Source organism: Nicrophorus vespilloides, unplaced genomic scaffold, assembly GCF_001412225.1.
Source record: "Nicrophorus vespilloides isolate i.1.1-1 unplaced genomic scaffold, Nicve_v1.0, whole genome shotgun sequence".
Taxonomy (NCBI): Eukaryota; Metazoa; Arthropoda; class Insecta; order Coleoptera; family Silphidae; genus Nicrophorus; species Nicrophorus vespilloides.
Window position 1 is genome coordinate 1133 of NW_017098836.1, and position 25367 is coordinate 26499.

General features: G+C 32.1%; 4 protein-coding genes across 7 annotated transcripts; all 4 read right to left on the reverse strand.

Annotated features, from left to right (window-relative positions):
- Positions 1-936: 936 nt before the first annotated feature.
- Positions 937-1668, reverse strand: LOC108563336. The gene is made up of 2 exons (XM_017921985.1): positions 1569-1668; positions 937-1520 (listed from the first exon to the last, which is right to left on the reverse strand). Exons 1-2 carry the CDS (start codon positions 1629-1631, stop codon positions 1194-1196), a joined length of 390 nt encoding a protein of 129 aa, XP_017777474.1. The 5' UTR covers positions 1632-1668; the 3' UTR covers positions 937-1193.
- A 479-nt stretch (positions 1669-2147) lies between these two features.
- On the reverse strand, positions 2148-6004 carry LOC108563337 (protein NETWORKED 2C-like). Its single transcript, XM_017921986.1, has one exon. It carries the CDS (start codon positions 5918-5920, stop codon positions 2213-2215), a length of 3708 nt encoding a protein of 1235 aa, XP_017777475.1. The 5' UTR covers positions 5921-6004; the 3' UTR covers positions 2148-2212.
- Positions 6005-7324: 1320 nt separating this feature from the next.
- On the reverse strand, positions 7325-11840 carry LOC108563334. 4 transcript variants are annotated; one of them, XM_017921982.1, is made up of 3 exons: positions 11562-11840; positions 9897-10089; positions 7325-7838 (listed from the first exon to the last, which is right to left on the reverse strand). In XM_017921982.1, the coding sequence occupies exons 2-3, from the start codon at positions 9948-9950 to the stop codon at positions 7350-7352; spliced, it is 543 nt and encodes a 180-aa protein (XP_017777471.1). In that variant the 5' UTR covers positions 9951-10089; positions 11562-11840; the 3' UTR covers positions 7325-7349. The 4 variants fall into 4 exon arrangements, with proteins under 4 accessions (XP_017777471.1, XP_017777468.1, XP_017777470.1 ...); XM_017921979.1 differs by having other exon boundaries at positions 9897-10110; XM_017921981.1 differs by lacking the exon at positions 11562-11840 and having other exon boundaries at positions 9897-10129.
- Positions 11841-13858: 2018 nt separating this feature from the next.
- Positions 13859-14542, reverse strand: LOC108563335. Its single transcript, XM_017921984.1, has 2 exons — positions 14459-14542; positions 13859-14394 (listed from the first exon to the last, which is right to left on the reverse strand). The coding sequence occupies exons 1-2, from the start codon at positions 14507-14509 to the stop codon at positions 13927-13929; spliced, it is 519 nt and encodes a 172-aa protein (XP_017777473.1). The 5' UTR covers positions 14510-14542; the 3' UTR covers positions 13859-13926.
- Between the last annotated feature and the right edge of the window lie 10825 nt (positions 14543-25367).

Here is a 25367-nt window from a genome sequence, read left to right on the forward strand (position 1 = left end):
TTTAAACAACCTTGATAATTTTCATACAATTCTGGATATATAAAATGAAAGTATATGAATGTCGACATTCAATTAAACAAAAAAAAACCTTGTATTACAATGTATTTAATCGTTCATTCGGTATGCTTTCTTGAAATATTATCAATAGTAAGTTTTCGCAACGTAAAACTGTAAGCACATAAATAATTGTAGTTTTTTTTTGTAGGTGACCGCACTAGATCACTATATAATATACAACGAATGCCTTGAAGATATTATAAATTTCATGGATCCATACGTTGGTACGTTAATATCTATGAATGAAACGGTGGAGAAAGGCAAAGAAGAAATAAAAAAAATCGGTCTACCAATGTTCGAGGAATTCAGAAGAGATGTTCAGAATGGACCACCGCTCTGCTATTACTTTTTACCGGACGTCGGGAATGATTTAATCCTGAAAACGATACTACAGAATTGCGGTATAAACGATTTCGAAGTACTTGCAGATTTGAAGGAAATATTATCGAAATTTCCCGCCGATTTCTCAGAAACGACTTTATCCGAAAGAAGGTACTATTGCGTTTACAACATCAAAAAGAGCATACAGATGTACAATTATCTCAAATCGACAATTGATGCATTGAACGAGTGCGACGAGAGTAAATTGCAGGATAAATTCGAGTATTACTATCGCAGCTCCTGGGAATTATGTCTAAAAAATACGCCACATTAATTTTTGTTCACAATGATAGCGTATGAAGATTTAGTGATTTTAAGATAGTAAATACACAGGAGGCCATAATCCGTTTCAGGCTCTTAAACATACAATTTATCACTTAATTTTGAAAATTTTAATATTTTCTTCTTCACTTATTGTTAAATATAAGATTTTTATCAATTTGGTCCAATTTTGTTGTTGTTTTTTTGAGGATCGAACCAACGACCTTTCTTGTCGGATTTTAGTGATACAGGCGACTATAAACTCATTTCAATCATATGTATTTAAGTCATATGTATAGTAAGTTGCATATAATAAAATAAAGATTTTTTAATAAAGTCCTTATTAGTGTTGTTTGACTCGACACTTAGTGTGTGACTCCGTCTATCTTGGTATACACTACTAAATGTTGGTATTGTATCCTCGACCATATCTATATGAAGATCTTCGTGTATTTGTTTATTCCCGACGAACCGTGGAGCCCTAATAATATTTCTTAGGCATTTTGATTGGAACCTTTGTACAATTTGTATCTGCGATTTACTGGCCGCACTCCACAATTGGATACCATACGTCCACACTGGTGGTATATAACTAATTTATTTTCCACTGATAATTCTGACTTTTTCCCTAGAAGCCAGTAGAGTTTTCTAAACTTTATTTCTAATTGCACCCTCTTAGCCTGTGATCTTTCCAGGTGAGTCATCGTTGTTGCTTCGAATTCGCAATGTTTGATTAACGTTTTTATAATATATAAGAACTGCTGTGTCATAAATTGTATATTCGGGAATTTTGAAGTAGCTTTTACTCGTGAAGTGTGTCTCTGAAATTAACAAGATATCAATTTTCTGATTTTTAAAAACATACTTACTTCATGATAGTGATGACTAAGTCCGTTCGCATTCCATGCGGCTATACGCAGTGAATGTTTCATTATGGCAGCGGTTTCTAAACTTTATGCTACTACGCCTCCCCGAAAACAATTTTTTTTTTCGCGCCTCCCCGAAATTTTTTTATTTTTTCCGCGCCTCCCTTACCTTTTATTGTTTTAATAGATTAAATAATATAGACACGTTTTATTTATTTGAAGATATTATGGTATCAAAATTAATTTATTAAAAAATTTTGGCGCCTCCCCTGGGAGACGCGCCTCCCAGTTTGGAAACCGCTGCATTGTGGGATGGTCGTTGTTTACTTCTGATACACGTCCATTATTGCCTTTTTCATTTCTTTCATTTGAGTTTCCATTCGTTTCAATTCTTGAAGGAGAATTGTTGTGTTGTTTGTTTTTGTCGTTGTACTTTCTGTTGTTGTTTTGTACATATAATTTAAAAAAAAAACATTATAAAATGACAAATTATACTTTATTTTTTATATTCTTAAAATTTTGTATTCTAAATATAATTACACGAACGAACAAATAACAAAATTTCTAGTAAAACATGTGCAGACGTTTATTTTCTTTTTGAAATAAAATTGTTGGGTCATGAAACATTAATATAAACACAAAAAAAACTATGTTTTCTGTCTCAATTTCATCAGCAAGTCAAATCTCCTATTTGATCGGACACCTTGAATGGCAGTCCTCCTATCCTTAACCGCATCTCTTTCGATTCTGGTCTTTTGAATCACAGCTTTGATTTCACTCTCCTTGCTACTCTTCTCATCCTTCCTCACTTTGAAACCGAAACGCGTGTAGTTCGGTTTTACGGGCGACGGTTTCTTCACGGGCATTGGGGGAATAATTACTTTCGCTGGAGTTGCAAGCCTCGAATTTATCGTCCTCTTCGGCGTCTTCAGACCGTCAACGGCAAATCCTACTGCTTTTTTCGGCGTAGCAACGGTTTTATTGGGACTCACTTTAACTGGAGATTTTGCGGCTTTCTTCTCGGAAGTATTTTTTGATAGACCTATAGCTACTTTGCATCCGGATAGAAGCAGTTTGGCTCTCTCCGCTTTCCTGATTGCATGATCTTCGACGCTTTCCAATTTGTTCAAAGCTTCTTTGCGGATTTTCACGAAATTTGGCAATTTCGTTCTGACGTAAGTCTTCGATATGGCTTTGCTGCTAACTTGCACTCCTCCCTTAACTACGGCCGGCTTCTTCATTGAGCTCTTCAACTTGGTCACGTTGCTTAATCTGTTACCTACAAATTTGCTTGTATAAGGGGTGCTGACTCCTGATGGAGGCGTGTTTATCACGACACGTTTCTGCGACATTTTTAGGTTTACGCAACTGTCGTTAATAAACAGTTTGGCATCATCGGTGACGTTGTGCCAGGGTGGAGTTTCGTTCCCTAAATCGGCGTTAAACAAATTCATGACCACGTTTTTTCTCATATTAGATTTACCTTTCGCATTCACTTTCTTATTGGAATTAAGTTCTCCCAGAGTTCTCCTCTTGGCGCTTTGTATAAACGATTCATCCGGTTCCAACTCAAAAGTGGTTCTCTTCTTCGAACTTTGAAGGTAAGAGTCCTCCGGTTTTAATTCGAACGTATTCCGCTTATTGCCACTTGACTTTTTCTTGGATCCACTTCCAAAAGTTTTATTTGGAGACGTTAATTCGAATGTGGTGTTCGCTGGAAACGTTTCATTATTAGGAGTATCGCCAAGTTTTCCATCACCCGAATTCAGCATAAACGAATTTTCATCGACTTTTGTAAACATATCGGTGGCAGCTTTTGGTGAATTTATGAAATCAGCTGAATTCGCATTAATATTATTCACGATGTTAGTGTATATCGATTTCCTAACACGAGATGGACTATTTAATTTCACTTTTGTTTCAACATCATCATTGATTTCCATTGTATTTGTAAGTTTACAATCTCCAGAAGCCCTTTTTCTTTCGGACGATTTACGAACGGCAGATTCAGTTGGAGACTTAATCCTCTTCTTTTCTTTTGCCGTAAAACATTTGGAAGTACTTATTTTCCTTGTTTTCGCTGTATCAGTTGCATCATTCTCAAGAGGTTTCTTTGCCTTGGGCGTTGCTATCTTCAATGCGCTTATTCTTTTTCTCTGAGGCGTGTTCTGCAAATTATTAATAGGTGCCTTGATAACTGATACAGTCTTATTGCATTCATTTTCAATACCGTTGGACGCTTTTACAGACTTCTTAATTGGAGTTTTCGATTTTCTCACACTAACACGTTTTGTTAATTCAGTTAAGTTTCCCTCAATCGGATCATTATTCTCTGCAGATTTGTTATTAGGTTTAGCAGCTACACTTGATTTTATTTTACTTAATGATTTTGGTGTTTTGTTTTGTTCTTGATCGCCAACTTCTGTTTGACATTTGCTTTTATTTGGTGTAGCTCTATTGGATCTTCTTGAACTTAAACGCTTTGTTAAATCATCTAAATTTCCCTGGATAGGCGACTTTTCAAAGTCTTCATACTCTACTTCTTTTTTATTTTTAGGAGTTATGCTATTCGCTTTTTTCGTACTTAGAAGTTTAATTGAATCTTCCAAATTTTCTCCAACGGGCGATTTTTCAAAGTCTTCATTTTCTACATTTTTCTTATTAGTTTTCGGAGTGGTACCATCAGTTATTTTAGTACTTAAGCGTTTAGTTAAATCTTCGAATCTTTCTTCAACAGGCGATTTTTCAAAATCTTCATTTACCTTATTGCTTTTCGGTGTGACACTATTAGCTTTTCTCGCTCTTAATGGTTTACTTAAATCTTCCAAATTTTCCCCTTCATTTTCCATATTTTTCTTATCAGTTTTCGGAGTGATACTATTAGTTTTTCTCGTACTTAAACGTTTTGTTAAATCTTCTGCATTTTCCGCAACAGCTATTTTTTCTACATTTTCCTTGATCTTCTTAATTTTAGGTGTAATATTATTTACTTTTCTTAAGCTCGCACGTTTTTTTGAATCATCTATATTTTGCTCAATTGGTAATTTTTCTTCACATTCGTTTTCCATAAACTTTTTAATTTTTGGAGTGATGCTATTAGCTTTTCTCACGCTTAAACGTTTAGTTAAATCTAACAAATTTCCTTGAATGGGCGATTTTTCAAATACCTTATCTTCATCTTCCACAAAATTTTTGGATTTCATAGGGGTACTCATAGATTTTCTACTACTAAGCTTTCTACTTGCACCACTTGAATTACCAGCAAAAGCGGATTTCTCTAAAGTGAGATTTTCATCAAAAATATTATAGTTGAAAGGTTTTTCATCATCTATTTCCATACTTTCAACTGGTATGGGAGAGGAAATTTTTGATAATCTGCCTGCAGACAATCTCGATTCATTGAAATTTTTCTCAAGTACTTCATTGTTATAGTCCTCAAACATATCATGTAAATTATATACATTCAAATTTGATTTATCTCTACTTACAACTTTACTCTTCTTTTTATCTCCACCTACTAATTTTTTCTGTGAACTTTTTTCTATCAAATTCCGTTTTTGTTTGGGGCTATCTTCTGCTTTCTTTACAAATGTATTTCTAGCATTTTCATAACTCGTATTAATTTTATCACTATTAATTAATTTAACTGTCCTCGTGCTCCTTCTGAGCGGACTGCTTATTTTATCAATTTTATTTTGCTCAAAAAGCTGAGACAATTTTCTCACACTTGGTGTTTCAGGAATATCAGGACTTAGATCTGAATTTGATTTCTCTTTAATTGATTCATCAACACTCTTAAAATCACTGGTGTTCGGAGATTCACTTTCAACTTTACTTTGCTTCTCCAGTACTGCTTTCTTAGACTTCTTACTTTTCTTTTTAACAATTTCTGGACTAATAGCACTTTCTTGTTTAACAATCTTTTTAGATTTTTTAACTTTTTTCTTCTTCCCAGACATAGCATCTAACTTTTCTTCAATGGCTGGATGTTTGAGTGCAACATCAGAATCGGACAATTCTAAAGTAGGTTCTTTCTTCAGCTTTTTCTTCTTTATTACAGGCGTTCCCATTTCAACATTTTCCTTGTTACTGGTTTTATTCCTTCGCTTAATCTTTGCAACAGGTGTTCCATCATCCACATCAGCATTTTCAATTAATCTCTTCACTTTAGTTTTTTTCACCTTCTTTGTTTTTTTGGAAGGAGATTCTGCATTGTTTGAAATGGTCTTCCTTTTCAATTGAATTTCTTCGGAGCCACTTGAAAGAGTTTCAGAATCAAATTGCATATAACTCATGGATTTCATTTTTCGTTGCTTCCTAGTTAACACTTTACTGGATGATTCCACATCACTCATTTTGATGGTAACTTTAAGACTTTTTCGTATTAATTTAATTAAAACCAAAATATTTCATACTCCAAACACGAAAAAACCGCTGCACGTTTGAATGTATTTTTTTTTAATATTTTAACTGTCATTTTAAATACCAATGTGACCAACGGCTTTTTTCTTAAATTAGTAACTTTAGTTAATATTAATATTCCACATTAATAAAATATAAACTGTATATTATATTATAACTACATATACATAACAATAAAATATAATGATATATAAAAAGAATTACTAGTATTTAATGATGTAATACAATTAGACTATATTAATTTTTTATAATGTATGTGCAGTTGCATATGATAGTTGTACATCACGAAAATCTGATACGAAAGGTCGTTGGTTCGATTCCAAAAAACCAACAAAAATGCCAATATAAAAAAAATAATTACAGAGGAATTTTATTCTTATTTTAAACCCTGACGAAAGTTATCTCACTGTTATTTATTCATTCATACACAACCTACCATCTTCCTACTTGTTGAGAAGCGGTTTTTTTTAACACCAATATTTCACAATACATATAGGATACAAACAATCCTAACTAAATTTGAGACAAATCCAACATACAAATCAATTATACCGGGTCTATATCGCAAGCGCGACAACCGAAAGACCGTCTATTGAAATCCCGACTGTATCGAAATCCCGACTATATCAAAATCTCGACAACCATATTCCCGACTGTATCAGAATCTCGACCACCATAATCGCTACAAACATAATGCCGACTATATCAAATTATTTTACTATAACATTTTTAAATTATTTCGAAGGAACACAACAAATAATGACTGTCCATTTTTTAAACATTTATGTACATTTTTATACTGACAAAGAAAGAACAATATTAAATCTTAAATCTATCTCTTTGTTGTTAAGAAACATCTAATCAGTTACCATAGATTCTATAATTATATTTCTCATTCTGTCAAATATCTTCCCTCTTTGAGGTCTCTTACACTACATTTTGTAATCATTAATTTATAATTTTGTAATGTTGTTGTTCACTTGACATGAAAAACTACGTGGTTTTGCAATCTACATTATTTTTAATTCTAATAATATTCAAACTTTTATCATTATATTTACGACAAATATACAATACAAATAAAATTAAATTGTTTATAGTTATGAAGATACGATAAAAAGGAAATGTGTTCAGATAAATATTATTTGTTTTATATTAGAAACAGAAAATACTGTAAAAAAAATCGTTTATTGAATGAATTTGCAATTATTAGTGCATAATACTGAAATACTATTATTATGAGCCAAAAAAAATAAATAAAAACACATTTTTTTTTGTTAATTAAGAATATAATACATAAGTTACAATAAATATTTTCATAATGTTAAAAAAAATGATAAATAGAATTGATATGAAAAATTTCTATTTGATATTGATGCATTTCAGCCAAGCCTCAATGTATATCTCGTTGAATTTCTCTTCAGCGTCGCAGTTGATGGCAAGATCCGCATTGGTTTTTACTCGATCGCAATATCCGTTCATGGCTGGCATCAGTTCCTCGCAGAGCTTCTCCTTGTTTTCGGACTTGTTTTCCTTCAGCTTCGGAAGAAGTTCGTTTATCAATTTCCCATTATCAACGAACTGAGGGTCAAGCAGTGTCGGTCCGCAGCTCAAATAGATGTCCGCCAATCTGTCGACGGCGTTTGACTTCAGCTGATAGTTTTGACACTCCAACGGTCCGTTACGAATGCGCCTGTTCAGATCCGCAATCTTCACATGGACCATCTGCAGCAGTTCACTTGCAGCCATCCCGGATCGTTGGAATTGAGCGTTTATGAAGTTGACGAAATTCTCGGACGCCTTCTCTGTGTCGTTCACGCAATCCTCGTAACTCATGCATGTCGGTGTTACCTTAAAAAAATATATCAAACTTTATATTTGACAACTGGGTTTATCCAACATGCTGACAATTACCACGAGAAGTTATATGAACGAAACCATTTTGTTTTCCCGCCAATGTATTTCATTTGATTTTATGTTCTTTTTTTGACAGTTCTGAAGTCCGGACTTCAGAACAGCCATAAAACAAAACACTACTAATTATAAATTTATGTACAGTCAACCCTCCTATAACGCGGTGAGTGCGTACCGCGTTATATGGAAACCGCGCTATAAGAAACTCGGATTTAACCGTACAAACCAGGCTAATTCGTAGCGTATTCTATGGAAACCGCGCTATAAGAAACTCGGAATTAGTACAAATCACATCATTCGTACCGCGTTATATGGAGACCAATAAATACAAAAGACAAGATAAATTATAAATTATTTTTATTGAATTGAATTGAAGAGTTCATATAAGGATTGATAAAAAAAAAATGAAACAAGAACTAAACTAAAAGACTGTTTTTCAACAAAAACAATGAAGACTTTTGTAAAATTATGTAATCTTTCAACACTCATCCTCGCTGTCAGATATGAGTCGCATAACTTGTCTTCTTTTAATGGGCAAAATATCTTCATCACTTAGTTCATTGTAGCTTTTTTTTCTAACTCCACTAAAACCTCTCTATAGGGAGCTAAGCAATTTCTTAACTCTCTTTTAAACTTTGCGCTGCGCACCGTTGAACAATCAGTTTGAATGAAATGAAGTTCTAATTTTTTAGCCAAATTTAGCCCTTTTTTCACATTTTGTAAATCGAGATTTGGCACCCTTATTCGTTTTCGTTTTCCTTATTTTCGTTTACCAATGCATTTGAGATGGATGCATCAATTAATTCCATCAGTTCTTCCTGATCTAAAGTTTCTTCCCCGAGTACTAGTTCTCTTACATCCTGATGGTTTACTGCAAATTCTTCATCGCTTAAACGAGAAGCAATGTTTACTATTTCTGTAACTGGGAGTGAAATTGTAGAATCATCTTGTATTGCTTGAACCATTTGAGGTAAAAGAGGATTCCAACACGAATTAAGCGTTGATGGTGTAATTTCAGCGCAAGCCGATGACACGGTTCTAATACAATCTAAAATAGAAAATTCAATATCTAGTTACTAGAGTCATTCATAGGCTGCGCGGAAGGAACTTATGGCATGCTGTTGAACGGAAACCGCGCTGTCAGAGTACCGCGTTATAGGAGAGCTGTCTCAATTTCAGCTCCGCGTTATATAGAAACCGCGTTCTGAGAGTACCGCGTTATAGGAGGGTTGACTGTATTATATAACTTTAATATCTTTTCGGATGTTCTGTTTTGTCATTTTTCTTCTTTGGTGTGTTCTTTTTTAGTGCTGTTCTGGTTTGTCCGGTCCGGTCACCCTTTTATATATTTCGACGTTTGACAATCTTTATCTTCAATTATCCGACGCTACAATCTACCATCTTATCCAACATTGATGTTGTTCTTATATCAATTTTAATTTGATAATTGTAAAGTTTGAATTTTTATATTTTTTTTTAGAACGTTCTACAATAATTTGAAGTTGTACTAGAATTGAATTTTCATTCAAATCTAGTAATATCAAATGAATATCACAGCTATTTCTGTGTTAAATGATCAATTTTCATTTGACAGTTCTTTGACAGACCTTCCTTTTTTTTACTGACATTTGATTAATTCCCGAAGAAGAAAATATGATATTTCTTATCAAATTTTAATAAGTATTTATCAATAAACAAATTGAATAGCAGTAAAATGATGTTAATATTAAAAAAAATATGTATAATTCAAGACTTTATCTGATACAAAAACTAAAATATAACGTTTTATTTTTAATAATTATTATCAATAACCTTTTGCAGCAGTTGAATTTTCATTTTATTTTAATTATTGTATTAAGGTTTTATTTAGTATTTTTATTGTTGCAATTAATGTTATTATTATTATTAATATGTAATTGTTAATTAGTTAAATATTTAAACTTATGCTGATACGCAACAATATTGATAAAAATGAAAATTTATAATTGTGTTTACCTTATTTGCGGATAATAATGTTAGAAGAACGACTACTATACCAGTCGGATGCATATTTGTACTCGCGTTTAACCTCCTCTAACCTATGCTGAACACTAACTGTTTCATTAATACAATGAGCGTCGATAAACCTATTCTGATTCGTAACGGAACATCGATACGATTCACTATTCAACGATTCCCACTATTTATCCTATTCGGACAATTTTAATATCTAAGTACATTCACATTTAAAGAAAAAGATTATTATAAAACTGTTGAAGTATTTTTAAATATTAGAATGCATTTAGTACAAGTGGAATTTAATATTATTATGTTTTGTTTGTGAAACAAAACTAAATAATACGCATTTTTTACACACCATGGAATGTTTTTGAAACCAAGACAACGGTTATTTCAATAGATTAATATAAAAAAAACAACTTATTTAATTTAGATTTAGGTCGAATGTATTATAATCTTATAATTACAATTACAGCTAATATTTGCTATTATTATTAAATAATATACACTTGTAACTCGATTAACAAATAGTATAAGTTCCAAAGATAATTTCGTTAATCCAAACTTCGTTTTCAGATATACAAATACTATGGTCAGGAGTATGTTCATACATAAATGAAAATGAAAAGTTTTATTAAACATACAAGGTGAAATCACATTTTCAACCTATTATGGATTTCTAAATCTTCCACTAATAAAACCATTATCTTCAGCATTCAATAAATTTCAATCAACCTCTTCATCGTGATTTTAGAAACTCACTGGAAACATTTTGTCAGATAATTGTTAGACCATAAATCAGATATTTTTTATATTAAAGAGAAGTTGACTGATACATAGAAACAAAATAAACTATTTTTCTGTTTATTACTCTTTATCTTATGTGCATTTTTTAACTATTCATTACTTTTATCAGTTGTTAATGTTTGAAAAATTACATTTTAAATTACTCAATTTAAATTCGTTATATATAACTTATTTAAAGAAAAAAAAAGAAAGAAAATATAAATTTTTATTTTTGTAAATGTGAAATATCTTTATTATTTTCCAACGTCATTGGTGAGTAAACATCTTTTAGATTTTATTGTATTGGGTTGTTCGTTGTAAATAATTTCCTATTTCACGGATAAATGCTTTAAAAGTTCTGTTAATTACAGAACAATTGAAAATAAAAAAAATTGGTGGAAGACTATTAACTGTCGTTCGTAATAGTTTCTTTTTTAAATTTTTAGTAATATTATTTAAAACAATTTTTGTTTTGTATTTTTGGATTGGTTCACAACTAACACACAGTTCTGTTTAAAATGTTTTGTTTTTTGGTGTTCTGTTAGCAACGAAAAATTATTTGAAACAAACTTCACTCCATTTCCTACATGCGGTTTTCTAATAGATTATGTTTTCTTATGTATTTTAGACTACCGTTTGTGTTAATTATATTCATAACTTTTTATTTGACAACATTGTCAATATGGAGCAAAACAATTAGTATTTTTAATACTAATACTAAAATTTGATTTGACCTAAACATACGAAATTACTTTCTGAATAACCGAATAACTATATCGAACATCATATTAGAACATTAAATATGAAATATCCGATTTCCTCAAGTTTGATAACTTATATATCGGATATTTTACTTTAACCATCCTTTGGATTTACTTTTATTGTGAATGTACGAGGGTAGTCCTAGAAGTACCCGATCTAACAAAGAAAACACAAAAAAAAACTCGGCATCCATCTTGCACAACTTCCTTATCGCCAAATTTTTCAGTTAATATGCGATGTACACTAACTCGCGCACGGTCATCCAATACTATTTTATGCATTTTCTTCACCATTCCTAGCGTGGTTACCTCATTTTATCGACCACTGCGATGTTCGTCTTGGCAGCTCGTACGACCTCGTTTGCTGCCTTTCAATAGTTTTTTGTTGCAAACAAAGGAGCAGACTCCCCAAGAGTAGAATCTAGCTCGGCTTTGAAATTGGTTGGACTGAGTCCTTTTAAATGAAAGTATTGTATCACATAATGATAACAATTTTTTCCATGTTACAAATTCACTGACAGCGTTCACTACTGATGACTGTCGAACAAATACTAAACAACGTAGCGTCTTCAAACTTCAAACATAAGCTTTATAAGCTTTTGATCATAGTATTTTTTTTTTTTCAAACAATAACCGCCATTTATACGTGAGGTCAGGTACTTCTGGGACTGCCCTCTAAAATCTTAAACCTTTAAGACACATCTGTCAAATTGTGTAGATCACATTATGAGTTCCGTCGTTCTGTCGTGTCCCAGGGATGGAATTGTGGACACAGTGGAATATCTTCTTCTGGTGTTGTCGTTTTGGAGTCTCAGTTGTAGGAAGTAAATAATTCAATTGGTTTTAACAAGTTTATTATAATATTTGGTACTCTTCCAAGACAATGTATATACTTTTAGAGATTGACTAAGACTAATTACAAATATGAATTATACTAACAAAGTTAATTCGTATTAATATGGACGGGGTGGGAGTTTGAGGAGTAAGGCACGTTTTTTTAAAAAGACGCTCCACTTCAGGTCACTGTTCTCCGTGTGATCTGTCGATTCTGCAGTTTGGTTTCTGTTAAAAACACGAAGAAATACCGCAAACGGTCATAGTCTTCCGTGGGATCTGCCTACTCTGCATTTTGGTTTCTAGTATGAAGAAGCGCCACAAATGGTCACTGTCCTCCGTGGGATTTGTCCATTGTGCATCTTGGTATCAAGTTGACAATACGAAGAACGCTGCAAACGGTCACCGTCTTCCGTGGGATCTGCCTACTATGCATATTGGTTCTGTTAATGATATATAATTTGTCAGTGGTACCCAACTTTAGTGGTTGGACACAACCTATAACTTACTATAACTTCATGAGACTTAGTCAATCGCAGCAGATGTGTACTGTAACAAAATAGACAAAATAATGAGAGAGCTTAGGATTAAGCAGTCAAGATTGGGGAATAGAGACAGACTGAATAACGTTATTGTAAAATGTTCTTCATCCGTTCCGAAATAGTGTCCGATTTTAGTTTTTAATGGATAATTGAAATAATGAAATTAATAGCCGTCTGAAGTTTGATATCATGGCATCATCATGGCAAAAACTATCCAAAAAGTGAAAAAATAAATAAATTTGAATAGCGATATAGGTTTCTTTAACGCCATTGTCAATAAATGAAACACAGAGAGTCCCCGTTCACTATTAACTAATGTGGCCGTGTATAAAGCATGGGACAAAATAACCGCGAAAAAACTAGACAATCTTTTCATTACATTGCAGAAGTGTTTAGATTAGTAGTCTTCAAACTTTGAAAATCCGCGGCCTAGCGAAATATTTCGCTTTGTAGCAAATTTGCAATGTGTATTTCTGAAAATGAATACAGCGGTATTAACATCCATTTGATTTCTCTGTTTGATTTTAAAGGAAATCGAAAAAACGACCAACAAGTGTAAAGCTTTATAACTCAGAGATGGATATTATTCACCGAAGGATATCCAAAATTGATATAACGATTTCATTTTATGTCTGGAAACCACAATGACATCAGAAGATAACTCGATCAACTTTTCTTTCTCTCCAAAAATACATTTTTTCCAGTTAATATCAGCAGAATTTAAAAGTTTCATGTGCACGACGTCCCAAAGAGCCAGCTTCTATTTGAACGCATCCATTATTTCTTTGTATACAAATATTCGTAGAAGATCTTTGGAGAGAAATAACTTTGTACAGAAGTTTAATTGCTCTTGCAGAACAATAAGTAAGTTTCTTCCCAGATAATTTTGGAAAACTTGAGTTTTAAAAATATATGAACAAAAGTTTAAATGAAAAACTAATGCTTTTGAATCCTTTGATTTATATTCAGGCAGTAAAATTGTATACATGTATTTTCTTAGAATAATTATAACGTACAACAGAAATAATTTGTAATGTAAATTTGTAATTTAAAACTCTATTTTAATTAGTTAATTTTCTCTAACTACAGTATCATAAAAAATGCTTATTGAGCAGAATAGACACAAGCCAACCAAGGTTGACGGTACAATTCATCGAATTTTTCTTCAATGTTACATTGTTCCAAAGCCTTCTTGTTGTTTTCGTTGATTTTGCAGTAATCGTTGATGACAGGAACGATGGCCTTACAGTACTTCTGTCTTTCCTCTTCGGTGCTGCTTTCCAAATATTCTTCAGGGAACGAAAGGATTTCCTCGGCAATATCGGAGTCTACTGTGTATTCGAGGGTGCCGCATGCTTCAAGAATGTTCTCAACGTGATTGTTAACATTAACGACGCACCCATTCGGTCCGTTCGACGCTTCCCTAAGCAAATTGTTAACGTTATCCTTGAGAGCAAATCTCAACTGCAAAGTCTTATTGAATTCGCTGATAAAGATGTCCTCGGCGATCAATTTCGAGTGTTTGATGTCCTTAACGCACTCATCATAGTTGTTGCATTCTTTGCACAATACCTTTAAGAAGCAAAAAACAAAAAAAAATATAAATTTGAAAGAAAAATGAAGAAAACTGGCTTACCTGTGAGCAGAAGAGTGCTGCGAAAACGACAAAGACTTGTACGGTGTTCATTGTGATGAAGTGTATACTGTGCCTTAGTCCTCTTGGATCCTCACTTTTTATACTCACTCTTATCGCATTGTTTAATATTTATTTGTGTAGATAATATACAATTTGAAGTTACGAATATTTGCATTCGGGTTTTAGATTTGTATTTTTTTTCCTAGAAAAAATAAAGTGCGGATAAAAGTGTCACAAATAGGTGATAGTCGCACTAATCCGATTATATGCCAAAAAAATCCACAATTTTTTTTAAGAAACGCATTTGTTTTTTATGATAGTCATGTTTATTTATAATCTATTAACGTTATGTAATTATATAAAGTTGATAAAAAAAAACATCTGCAACAGATATAGTATATAAATGTTAAAATTCAAGAAGTTTTCTTCATTACGAATTGCTGAAGTCAATCGGTTATTATAATTCATGCGATTCATGTCAATTTTTTTTTACAAACTACACGCTTATAAACTTATTTATTTTAATTTACAATTATAGAGATGGTTTAATCTATTTTCAGGTATTGTTATTTCTTATCTGCTTTCACTTTTTCTTCGTTCAACATTTTTTAAAGATAGTACAATGCTTTCATTGCTCCCATTACAATATAGTAGTAATTAACTATTTTTATTAAAATAACAAAAGGATTAAACCTTATATAATTTCTAAACCAATTTTAAATAAAAAATGTAGATTAAAAAAATGATACGTTGTGTTTCTTCTTTTTTGTAAAAAATATTATTATATAAGTATCTACTATGTTACTATATGTCTACATTAATATTATTAGTCTTTGGTTATTGTAAAATAGTAAGTTTGTTCATTTTAGTAGTTTTTCATAAAATGCAATCGAACTTATTTTTTATAAAATAAAGCAAATTTAGTTAGGGAATATTCAAATAAATAGTAAATTATACTTCCTCTGTCCGAAAATATGGTATATAAAATTTTAGATTATCTGGAGTTTCGAAAGTAACTGTTAATACTTATTATATTGGTATAGTTTACATTGATAGCTAACTAATCTAACATATTTGACAGTCGTTGCTTTTGAGTTAAGTTGATATATTAGTGACCGCTGTAATTTCAAAATGGAAAATTTTAACCCAAATAACGTGAATTTACAAAGAAGAAATTGACCAATGAATAACGTAATGATATTTTGTAACAGCTATTGCAGTATATGAACAACAAAGAAAAATTAGAACACGGTTCTACTGATGGTTGGAATATTCAATTTAAGTCACAACCACCAACGATTTAAACCAGAGGTTCCCAAACTTGTTTGTGTCGTAGACCCCTTGTCATGTTTTTCGGTTTTGGGTAGACCCCCTAGTTACCTGATATTGATTTTTTGTAAATTTCTAACTGTAGTGAAGTTTAGTGTTAAAAACTTATAGTAAAAACACATGTTAAATTTTGTATGACGATGGAAAGGAAATTAAAAATTTCCTCGCTATATTCCATAATACGGGATAAGTAACGGAACGGGTATGTTGTTTTGTAGCCAGAATTGCTGATATCCGTTTTTAAATTAATTATCCACGGTGGTATTACCATAGTCAAAACGTCCTCAAACCTAGTTTCTAAATCTGAATAGAGGGCATTTAAATGTTGAACGTATGTTGAAACGTCGTCTTCCTGGCAGTTTAACTCTGGCAAAAAACGCTGATAAGATAGACTTTGTTTTAATCAAATTTAGACTGTCGCCTTGTAAACAAATCTGTTAAATAGGCGATATCTATTTTGCACTTCATTAAATTGTCTTTTAAAATTTTATCTTTAATATGCAAAAAATCTTGTCAAACATAAGCCTTTCGACAGCCAGCGTACTTCAGTGTGAAGGAGTAATTGATGAAAGTGTTTGTTATTTTCTTCACACAACTGCGCAAATAACCGCGTATTCAATGCGTTGCTTCGGATTCGGTTTACTGCATCAATTGAAGAGATTCATACAATCTAACACTCAAATTATTAGCAACATTATATTACATTATGTCTGTATGGAATCAATTATGTTAACAGGAGGAGGAAAAAAATTAACCATATAAATAAGATAAAACTTTCTCGTGAGGGTCGATTAACTGAAAGGTTAATATGTTCAAAAAAAGCGTTCAACAAGACTAATTTTAGTTGTATTTAATTTTTTGCAGCAAACAAATACTAATATTTTTACAAAAAAAAATAAATTTTATTTAAATATATTTAATGCTTAAATAACATAAATCTATTTAAAAGTAGATAACAAAGAAAAAAAAATACTTTCTAATATTTAAAGGTCAACTGAGAAAAATGTTTACGAACGTTTGTGAACTTTAATTACTTAAATATATTATACATTTTTGTTTAAACTTTTATTTGTTGCTCTCTTTTGGCTTGCAGTGAATGAGGAGAAATGCATAAACCTCAGTCATAGTATGTCTGTTAACGTGCGTCAACATCATCAACAAATAAATGTCATAGTACAAAATATGATAGAGGTGTGGACTACATTTTGATACTTTAGCAGGAGCATCAATCGTAGCAGCGCTAATGGCGCAAGTATAGGTAAGAGAATCGACAATCCGTGAGATTAAAACGAGCGCTATCATTATCTGTATTTCTTATTCATCATCCCCTTTCGCTTCTTGTCTTCCTCCTCCATCTTTGTGTTCTCCATCTTTTAGTACAAATCACTTCCTCGCACATTTGCTGCATGAACGTAGATTCTATATTATCGACTATGTCGATATATTATGTCGTCTATGTCGATATATTTCCGTTAACCGTAACCGAAGATCTCGCTGATGTGTTTCTAGTAATTCTCCTTATATCCGTGCCATCAGTCTCTGCATCAAAGTCGCGATTGTAGAATATGCATTTCCTATCAATAAATTTGGGTTTGGGCTTTATACCCAAACGTAGGAATCGTCTCTCCTTAAGACGTTTATTTAGGTCCCGAAGTGGGAAGGAAACGCTACGAATCTTCTTTTTCGGATTTATTTTCTGTTGTTAATTTAACAACTGCTGATGTCAAGTCGCGTCCAGAGACATCTTTGCCAATTTTTCGATTCTGGTGATGAAATTTTGATAGATCGTTGTGTTTCTGGCTTACCTCCAATTTTTTCCGCACTCGTTTTGAGCGTAAGAGACAAGTAACCTTGCCTGGTCTGCCATTTTCTTTGTTTCTCTAAACTCTTCTTCCAGATCGAGCTTTTGCTTATTCATCAGCTTCTCTGCCATATACTTATTTTGCCCCAGAATTGGTTCAAATTGCTTCTTTTTACCCATTTGGCATTGTTAGTCTCCTGTTCCTTCCTGACACGCAACTTCTGGATGATCACCTGAAAGCGTCTTCGAATTCCTTTGGAGAATCGAATTTGGTAGTGTGATGTTGAATGTAAAACAAAAAGATAGTATCTGCCAAAATATTTTTCATGAGGGCACACCTCTTACTCGCCTAATTTGCGGCACACTAAAAATCCGAACAGAACTTAATACATTAAATATTCCAACAAGACTCAAATGATGAAAGTCCAAAACAAACAAAGTCTACTGGAAGGCCAAATACGTGACAAAACATAGATGCTCTGGAAAGAGTGTAGAGAAAGGGAGCAATGAGGGCATGCTGCATGAGTGATAATAAAAAGTGGTAGAGCGGCACAAAGGTAACATGGCTGATGCCAAATCTCGAGCAGTGAATAAGACAGAAGCACGGAGATGTAATTTTCCATCTGTCGTAGTTTCTTTCCGGACACCGATACTTTGAAAGTACGTCCAAGAGGAGGATGGGCCTGTAAAACCTGGTAAGCATTATGCTAGAAAGCTAGGAAAAATATTCGTTGTGTCTCAAGACGTAACTACAATCAGCCGTTATCATGACACCTTCAACTTCCCGTCCATTCACTGGCTGCAAAAATGATTTTGGTATTCCGTAACTTCTTTTGATGCAACATTTTCAATTATTACAAAGATTGCTTAATTGCAGCATTAATAATCTGTAGATAAAAATCATCAGATTTCAATCCGGTTTTTAGCAAAATTTCACGTATTAAATCTTCGACAAAGAATATAAGATCCGTTGATGCTCAACTTCTTGTACTCGGATTCGGCTTGAACCTTTATCTTGTAAACAAGGTTTTTAATAAAACCGATTAATTCGCGCGGTTAAACTTATTTCAAATGTTGCTGCTTCTGATGTAAAGTGTAATTTAAAGTTCAAAATTTGCAATTATATACCTACTTGATGTGTATTAAGTATAAATAAAATTAGGGTAATTATTTGAAGAAAAAATAATATTTTGTTACATTTATTGCCAAATAAAATTGTGGAAATTCCATGTTCATATTGTAAAATTATATATATTAATAAATTATATACCTGTTTCTAAATACTATTTTTTTACTATATTTATTGGTTCGCAGTCTTTTTTTCGAAAACATCTTTATTTTATGAATATAGTATGCATTTAAATGAATCTTAATAAATCTTTACAAAAGTATAGATTCTATATTTTTATACTATAGAACGATGTAGAGGGCAGCATGTTCGGACATGGAGTTTATTTTTACGAGAGAATGATTTAAGTTGTGTTTTCTATCAATAATATTTTTTCCATATTTTTTCAATGTATTGCTTGTAAAATGTATGTTAAGTAATATTTTAGAAATATTTGGTAATACGACCAAATATGATAATACTAAATAGGGAAAGTACCTATTTAGTATTATCAAAATTAAAATGAAAATAATAAAAAATATATTGGTGGCAATAAAATATTACAGGTAGCAAATTGCAAATAAAAAACCTCCCACCACCTCACTCCCCTTAATAATACCTGTTAAGAAGGTATATAAGAAGGCAAATTTAGTGGATTACATTACAGTTAGCACTTTGCATCGAAAGCAGACATTGAAATCCACCAATTCAACTCCGCAAATTGACCAAGCTGATAAGTTTAATACTTCCGAACATTTGAACAGGTAGGTTCACCGTAATATGATACTTTTATGAATTTATTTCCTAATATCTATGTTTTTTTTTACAGAAATTATCACTCCAAACCTCGCAGAGAACATTCCAGCAAATTATGTCTGCAGAAAATGCCATCGAACAGGACATTGAATTAATGATTGTCCTCTGGGAGAAAATAGACGTTGCATCAAAAGAAGTTACGGAATACCAAAATCATTTTTGAAGTTGAAGGTGTCATGGAAGGTGTCAATGGAAGTTATGTAATGAGACGCAATGAATATTCTCAACCAGCCAAATACGAAAGTTTTGGACAAAGAAGGAACCGAATAAAACCATATTAATATTTGTATCTTTTATATATAATATCTCTGAATTAAATGATTACATTTGTATCTTATTTTACGATCTTTTTTTTTTATAAATAAATGTATGAAAAGAAATTTAATTGTTTTATTTTGCTAATGCTCACTCAATCACTCACTATACACTACAAGCACCGCCATTTTTCAGTTTTAAGAGTCTCTATTTTCCTGTGCTCTCTACTTTTAGAATTGTATGAAAACATATAGAGAAGAAATAATTAAAAAAGTATTTTTTGTAAAATTCCAGCGTAAATTCTAACAAATTCTAACATTCTTTTAGTTTCATAAATAAGTGATATTTTGAAGCTATTTAAATGTGGTTTCCTAAAATTTCTGAAATATTTATTACAGTATTAGTGTTGTGCTTCATTTTATTAAGCTTTAATTGTTACCAAAGATACTTTGGGTATAATTTGGGATGATGACGTGGCTTTTATCGGTGAAACGAGTTTCAGAAACTAAAATGACATCCAAGCTATGGATTTTTATAAACCATATGAGCTCTTCCAGGCTGCTATTTTCAGTTGTTGGTTAATCATTTTAGCTTCTTGACAAGTTCAGTGATGAGAGCAAATGAACAGACACATTGTCCTCAAACACAAGAACAACTAAAACCTCAGAAACAGCAACAAGTGACGCAACAAAAATATGAACAACAGAAACAAACAACTCAACAATATAGGCAGAATAGCCAAAAATAGGGGGACAACGAAACTCAGGATTCTTATGTTAATAGAAACACAGCTGCTAAAAACCAACAGATATTAAATGACACCGACGAAAGGCACCAACCATCTCGCCAAAAACAGTCGTTGAAATCAACACCCACTGAAAATAGTACAACCCAGAGAAACGAATACTCCGAAGAAACGGAAACCTTCGATTCAAAAAACGAGAGAGCAATCCACATTCTCCTTCATGAATTGAAACGAATGGTAACTCAAATGAACTGCCAAATGAATCGAATGAAAGAAATGAAAAATGCAATAATGGAGAAGTAAACAACGACCATCCCATAATGAAACATTCACTGCGTATAGCCGCATGGAATGCGAACGGACTTAGTCATCACTATCATGAAGTAAGTATGTTTCTTAAAAATCAGAAAATTGATATCTTGTTAATTTCAGAGACACACTTCACGTGTAAAAGCTACTTCAAAATTCCGGAATATACAATGTATGACACCAAACATCCAGATGTCACTGCTCATAGTGGGTCAACTTATTAATTGAGCCGCATAAGCATAGCATATACATAAAATAATTAAAATATAAAAAATATATAAAAAAAATAACAGAACATACTAAAATAAAATATAATAATAAAATAAATAAATAATAATAAAAAAGAATAATAATTAATACCGATAATAATGATAAAATAGAGTAGAAAAAATAAAATAAAATATAAATTAAAAAAAATGCCACGTAATAATTACATTCGTTGTGATGTAATGCTGGCGGTATTCCACGTCGTGATCCAGTTTCTCAAGGCGTTTGGCTTCCCGAACCCAAACGCACACCATCATTCGGCGCCTTCCTATGCAATTTCGATAATATCTTCATCTCTCTGTGGCCATGGTAAGCCTTGTAGAGTCATTCGCCTCTCTGCGCTGCTTCTCCAGGTGGTGTGCAAAGGGCAGCGGAACCATCAATGCTGGACTGTGTCTTCTTCTTCGCCACAGTCCGATGTCTCTGTTTGTCTAAATCGCTTTCGGTAGTGTCCGAATTTGCCATGCCCCGTGATGAGTTGTACCGCCTGGTGAGGTAGCTCGACCTTCTTCCTCTGCGACTATAATGCAAAACATCTGCATTGGGGCTCTAGGCTAGCCACAACCCGAGGAAAATCTTAATCATTTATCAACAGGTGAACCCACGTACTGGCTCAGAGACAGAAGAAAAAATCAATTAGCGAAAATTCAAGTATTTAAAGAATTTTGATTTATGATAGAAAACATGATGAATATTAAAAGTAGAATTATATGTAAAAATAAAAATTTTAGAATTTGCTTTCATTGACAAGTAAACTATCAACTTTATTTTATTCTGTTAAAATACTTAAAACTAAATAGAAAATTTATAAACACATTCCATTTCAATAATTGTTGCTATTTACTGAAACTATGCACAAACTATAAAATATTAGAAATTTTAATTTCATTAACATGTAAACAATAAACTTTCTGGTATTTTGAAGCAAATGAAATATGATTTTCTAAAATTTTCGAAATAACCATTACACCATTAGTTTGGTTTCAAAAATTAAGGATTCATTTTATTGAATTACATGCAATTACATGTAATTTTTCCAAAATTACATCCAAACTAAAATTGAGGTTTACTTTTATTGAACTACCTGGAATTACTTGTAATAATAATAAAATTTATTTTAAAAAATATTAATACATACTCAAAAAAAAACATAATAAAGGGTGTCCCAAAATTAACGCAAGATTTGAATTAAACACAATCTGAAGACTAAAAACTGTGTTTCCTATTTAATTCAAATCTTGCGTTAATTTTGGGACACACTTCATAATAAAATTAAAAAAAAAAACAATTTGATATGTTATAAAGGTCTATTGACCATAGGTCTTTCTGCCCTATTTGTACTTATTTATAATAAAATTGTATAAATTATTTCAAAATAGACCTTTATATTTATTGAAGTACCTGCTATCCTTTTTTCGGGAAATCTGTATTAATGAATACAAAATGAATTCGAGTGGATGAAAAATGATATAAAGACATTTGCAAATTAATCAGTTTTGTTTTGCAAACTTCAACAACAGTTGATTCGGAAACAACCGAAAACTAGAAAATGGCAAAGTACGCGTACAGCTACCCAAAAGAAATATTTGAAATCGTCGACGACGACAATGAGTTGATGGAGGAGGAGATAATTGAGAAAGAGTCCGTCTACGAAGGAGATTCCGACTTCAGCGAAAATGAGTCTGACAAAGAAATAGGTAACACCGATGAAGATGATATCGAAAGTAACTTTGATTCTGAAGATGAAACTGTATCATCTGTAGATGAAAGTGAATCATCTAAATAATACAGCGAAGACGAATATGTTCCTGTAAGGAAGAGGATAAAATACGTCCACAAGAACTATATAAAATGGACTGAAAATCAAGATGAATTTGATTCAAATCAGATGTTGCAATTCCTCTACGAGAATAATATTGTAATGAACAACGATGAAAGAACGATTATCAGAAAACGCGCCTCAGTGCAAATTAGGCGGTGGACACAAACAAAATGAAGTGGATTACGAGGATAGTGGCAATGATTCAGTTAAAAACATTTTGAACAACGATATGGAGCATAGGGATGAGCAACATATCCCAATGGGTTTAATCTTCCCTTCACTGTACTAGTACCCATATAAACTCGACAATTTGTTAAGTATAAAGGATTTAATTATATTGGATACAAAATTAAAATGAGATACAGTCTTGTCTTAAGTGATTTAAAAACTAAACTATCCTAAATTAACATAATATATAAACCACTTAGGTTGGTGGTGGCTCTCCTTTATCTCTCCGTTGGTTCGTTCGACGTCTTTATTGCTTCTTGGGAATGACTTATTGTGATCGAGCTTGTGCAGTCGTTAAGCTTTTCGAATAAACGCTTTGCACCGTTCCGCATCTCTACTCTGACAATCCTTGACATCATCTTCGTGTCTGAGAACCTCTAGAGCTGTCGGATATGATGGATCACTTCGCGAAGGAAGCAGAGTACAAAAATAAACACATAAACATAGCAATAGATGCACCAAAGGACTGCAGAAGAGCAGCACAAAATTAACAAAAAGGATAAAAATAACAATAAATTAGGATTATTAAAAGATATCTTTTTACATCTATTTCCTTACATTTTGCTTCAGATGGGTGATTATTAAAAAAAAAAACAAAGAATAATTTAAAATAAATATCATTTTATTCAAATATATATGACTCTTATATAACTAATAGGAAAACTTAATTATAATTGTAACATTTTAACTTAAAAATATAACAGAAAACTTCTACTTTCAAACATTTTAAGGTTATCTGAGAAAAACATTTGAAAACTTCATGCATGACAGGTGTATAGATATGTGAACAACAAATGTTTGCAAAATAAAATAGAAATTCTGGATAATTGTAAATATGTGCTTCTTAAAATTTTAGTAACTTTTGGGTTGTATCGAATGAGAAACTCATAAACCTGAAATACGCAGTCATTGTATGTGTGCTGCAAATAAGGTGCTTCATCTCCATCAACAAATCTGACACCAATTTCTTATGTTTCTGGTACAGTTTAACATTGTCAGATTTTTGCAACCAAATGTCATAGTACAAAATATGATAGAAGTATGGACAAACAGACTGCACCTTATCAATATGTGACTGTATATTAAGTTTCTTAACGTAAGAGATGATCTGTTTTAGAAAATGCACATATTGTTTCTTCGTTAAACTGGTAACATTATTTAAAAATTTCTTCATAATGAAGCAATTGTACTTCTTGTAGACATCTTCCAATGGACAATCAAAATTGTGGACCTTTATCACACCATTAGCCCCATAATTGATGCAAGTTTCACCTTCATCTGCTAATCAAAAGTAGAAAGTAATATCAATATTTTGAACATACACCATAACAATTAATACTTTACAATCGTATTTCGAAAATTGGAGGAAACTGCGGGAAATCCCTTGCCATTTGTGCTGTTTTTTCTTGTCCCCTATCTTCTTGATTAATTTGGACATAATTATTAACTTCTCTCTGGGTGTTGAGATCAACTTAATTCTAGTAAAAGTATACAACTGGATGGAGGAAGATAGTAAAATTTTAGTTTTATACTTTTATTTGTCCACTTTAGATACAATTACTTTACTTAACTACAGCGTAACATGTGCGTTACGTTACCATCAACTAACTGTGTTTTTTAACTTCCTTAGGGGAATCCCCGACCGTTGTTTGCTATATCCGTTAATGAATGAAACTTTAAATTTTATAAACAAGTGTATCGTTATTTTATTTAACTATACCATACTTACACATATTCATGCAAAACTAAGCATTCTATCTAAAACACTTATTGTTTTAACATAATTCAATTTAAAATAAAATTGGAATTGAGGCGCCATCTGTAAATAAAAACTGAACATATTGTTTGTCAATTTAATTTTTTTTTGGTGTTTGTTTAAACTAGTGTTCATCAATAGTTTGCAATTACGTCTGATGCTATGCATGCATTCACTATGATGCATAGTGTCCGGCAGGGGGGGTCCACGGGATACGGCAAAATTGTTATCTTTTTTTTTTACGATAAATCAGTTGGTAAAAGGATTTAGCATGAACTGGAGAGAAGAAGATTCCGAAATCGGTTGAATTCGGAACCAATCGGAACCATCGTAACGGTTTCAAATGTTTACTTTGCGATAATAAAACTTTCAAAACTTCTCTATTGTCTCATTTCGACCATTTCATTTCGCCATTGTGAAGAACAGAAGTAAACAGAAGCAAGTAAGTAACATTTCCACAGTTCAAAATTTTG

Bases quoted from the DNA above. Each gene is read 5' to 3' on its own strand.
- LOC108563336 (XM_017921985.1), bottom strand. From the start codon at position 1,631: ATGAAACATTCACTGCGTATAGCCGCATGGAATGCGAACGGACTTAGT. The intron at 1,521-1,568 runs GTAAGTATGTTT...TGTTAATTTCAG, and splicing joins TTAGTCATCACTATCATGAA to AGACACACTTCACGAGTAAA.
- LOC108563337 (XM_017921986.1), bottom strand. From the start codon at position 5,920: ATGAGTGATGTGGAATCATCCAGTAAAGTGTTAACTAGGAAGCAACGA.
- LOC108563334 (XM_017921982.1), bottom strand. From the start codon at position 9,950: ATGCATCCGACTGGTATAGTAGTCGTTCTTCTAACATTATTATCCGCA. The intron at 7,839-9,896 runs GTAAACACAATT...TATTTTTTTAAG, and splicing joins CATTATTATCCGCAAATAAG to GTAACACCGACATGCATGAG.
- LOC108563335 (XM_017921984.1), bottom strand. From the start codon at position 14,509: ATGAACACCGTACAAGTCTTTGTCGTTTTCGCAGCACTCTTCTGCTCA. The intron at 14,395-14,458 runs GTAAGCCAGTTT...TGCTTCTTAAAG, and splicing joins CAGCACTCTTCTGCTCACAG to GTATTGTGCAAAGAATGCAA.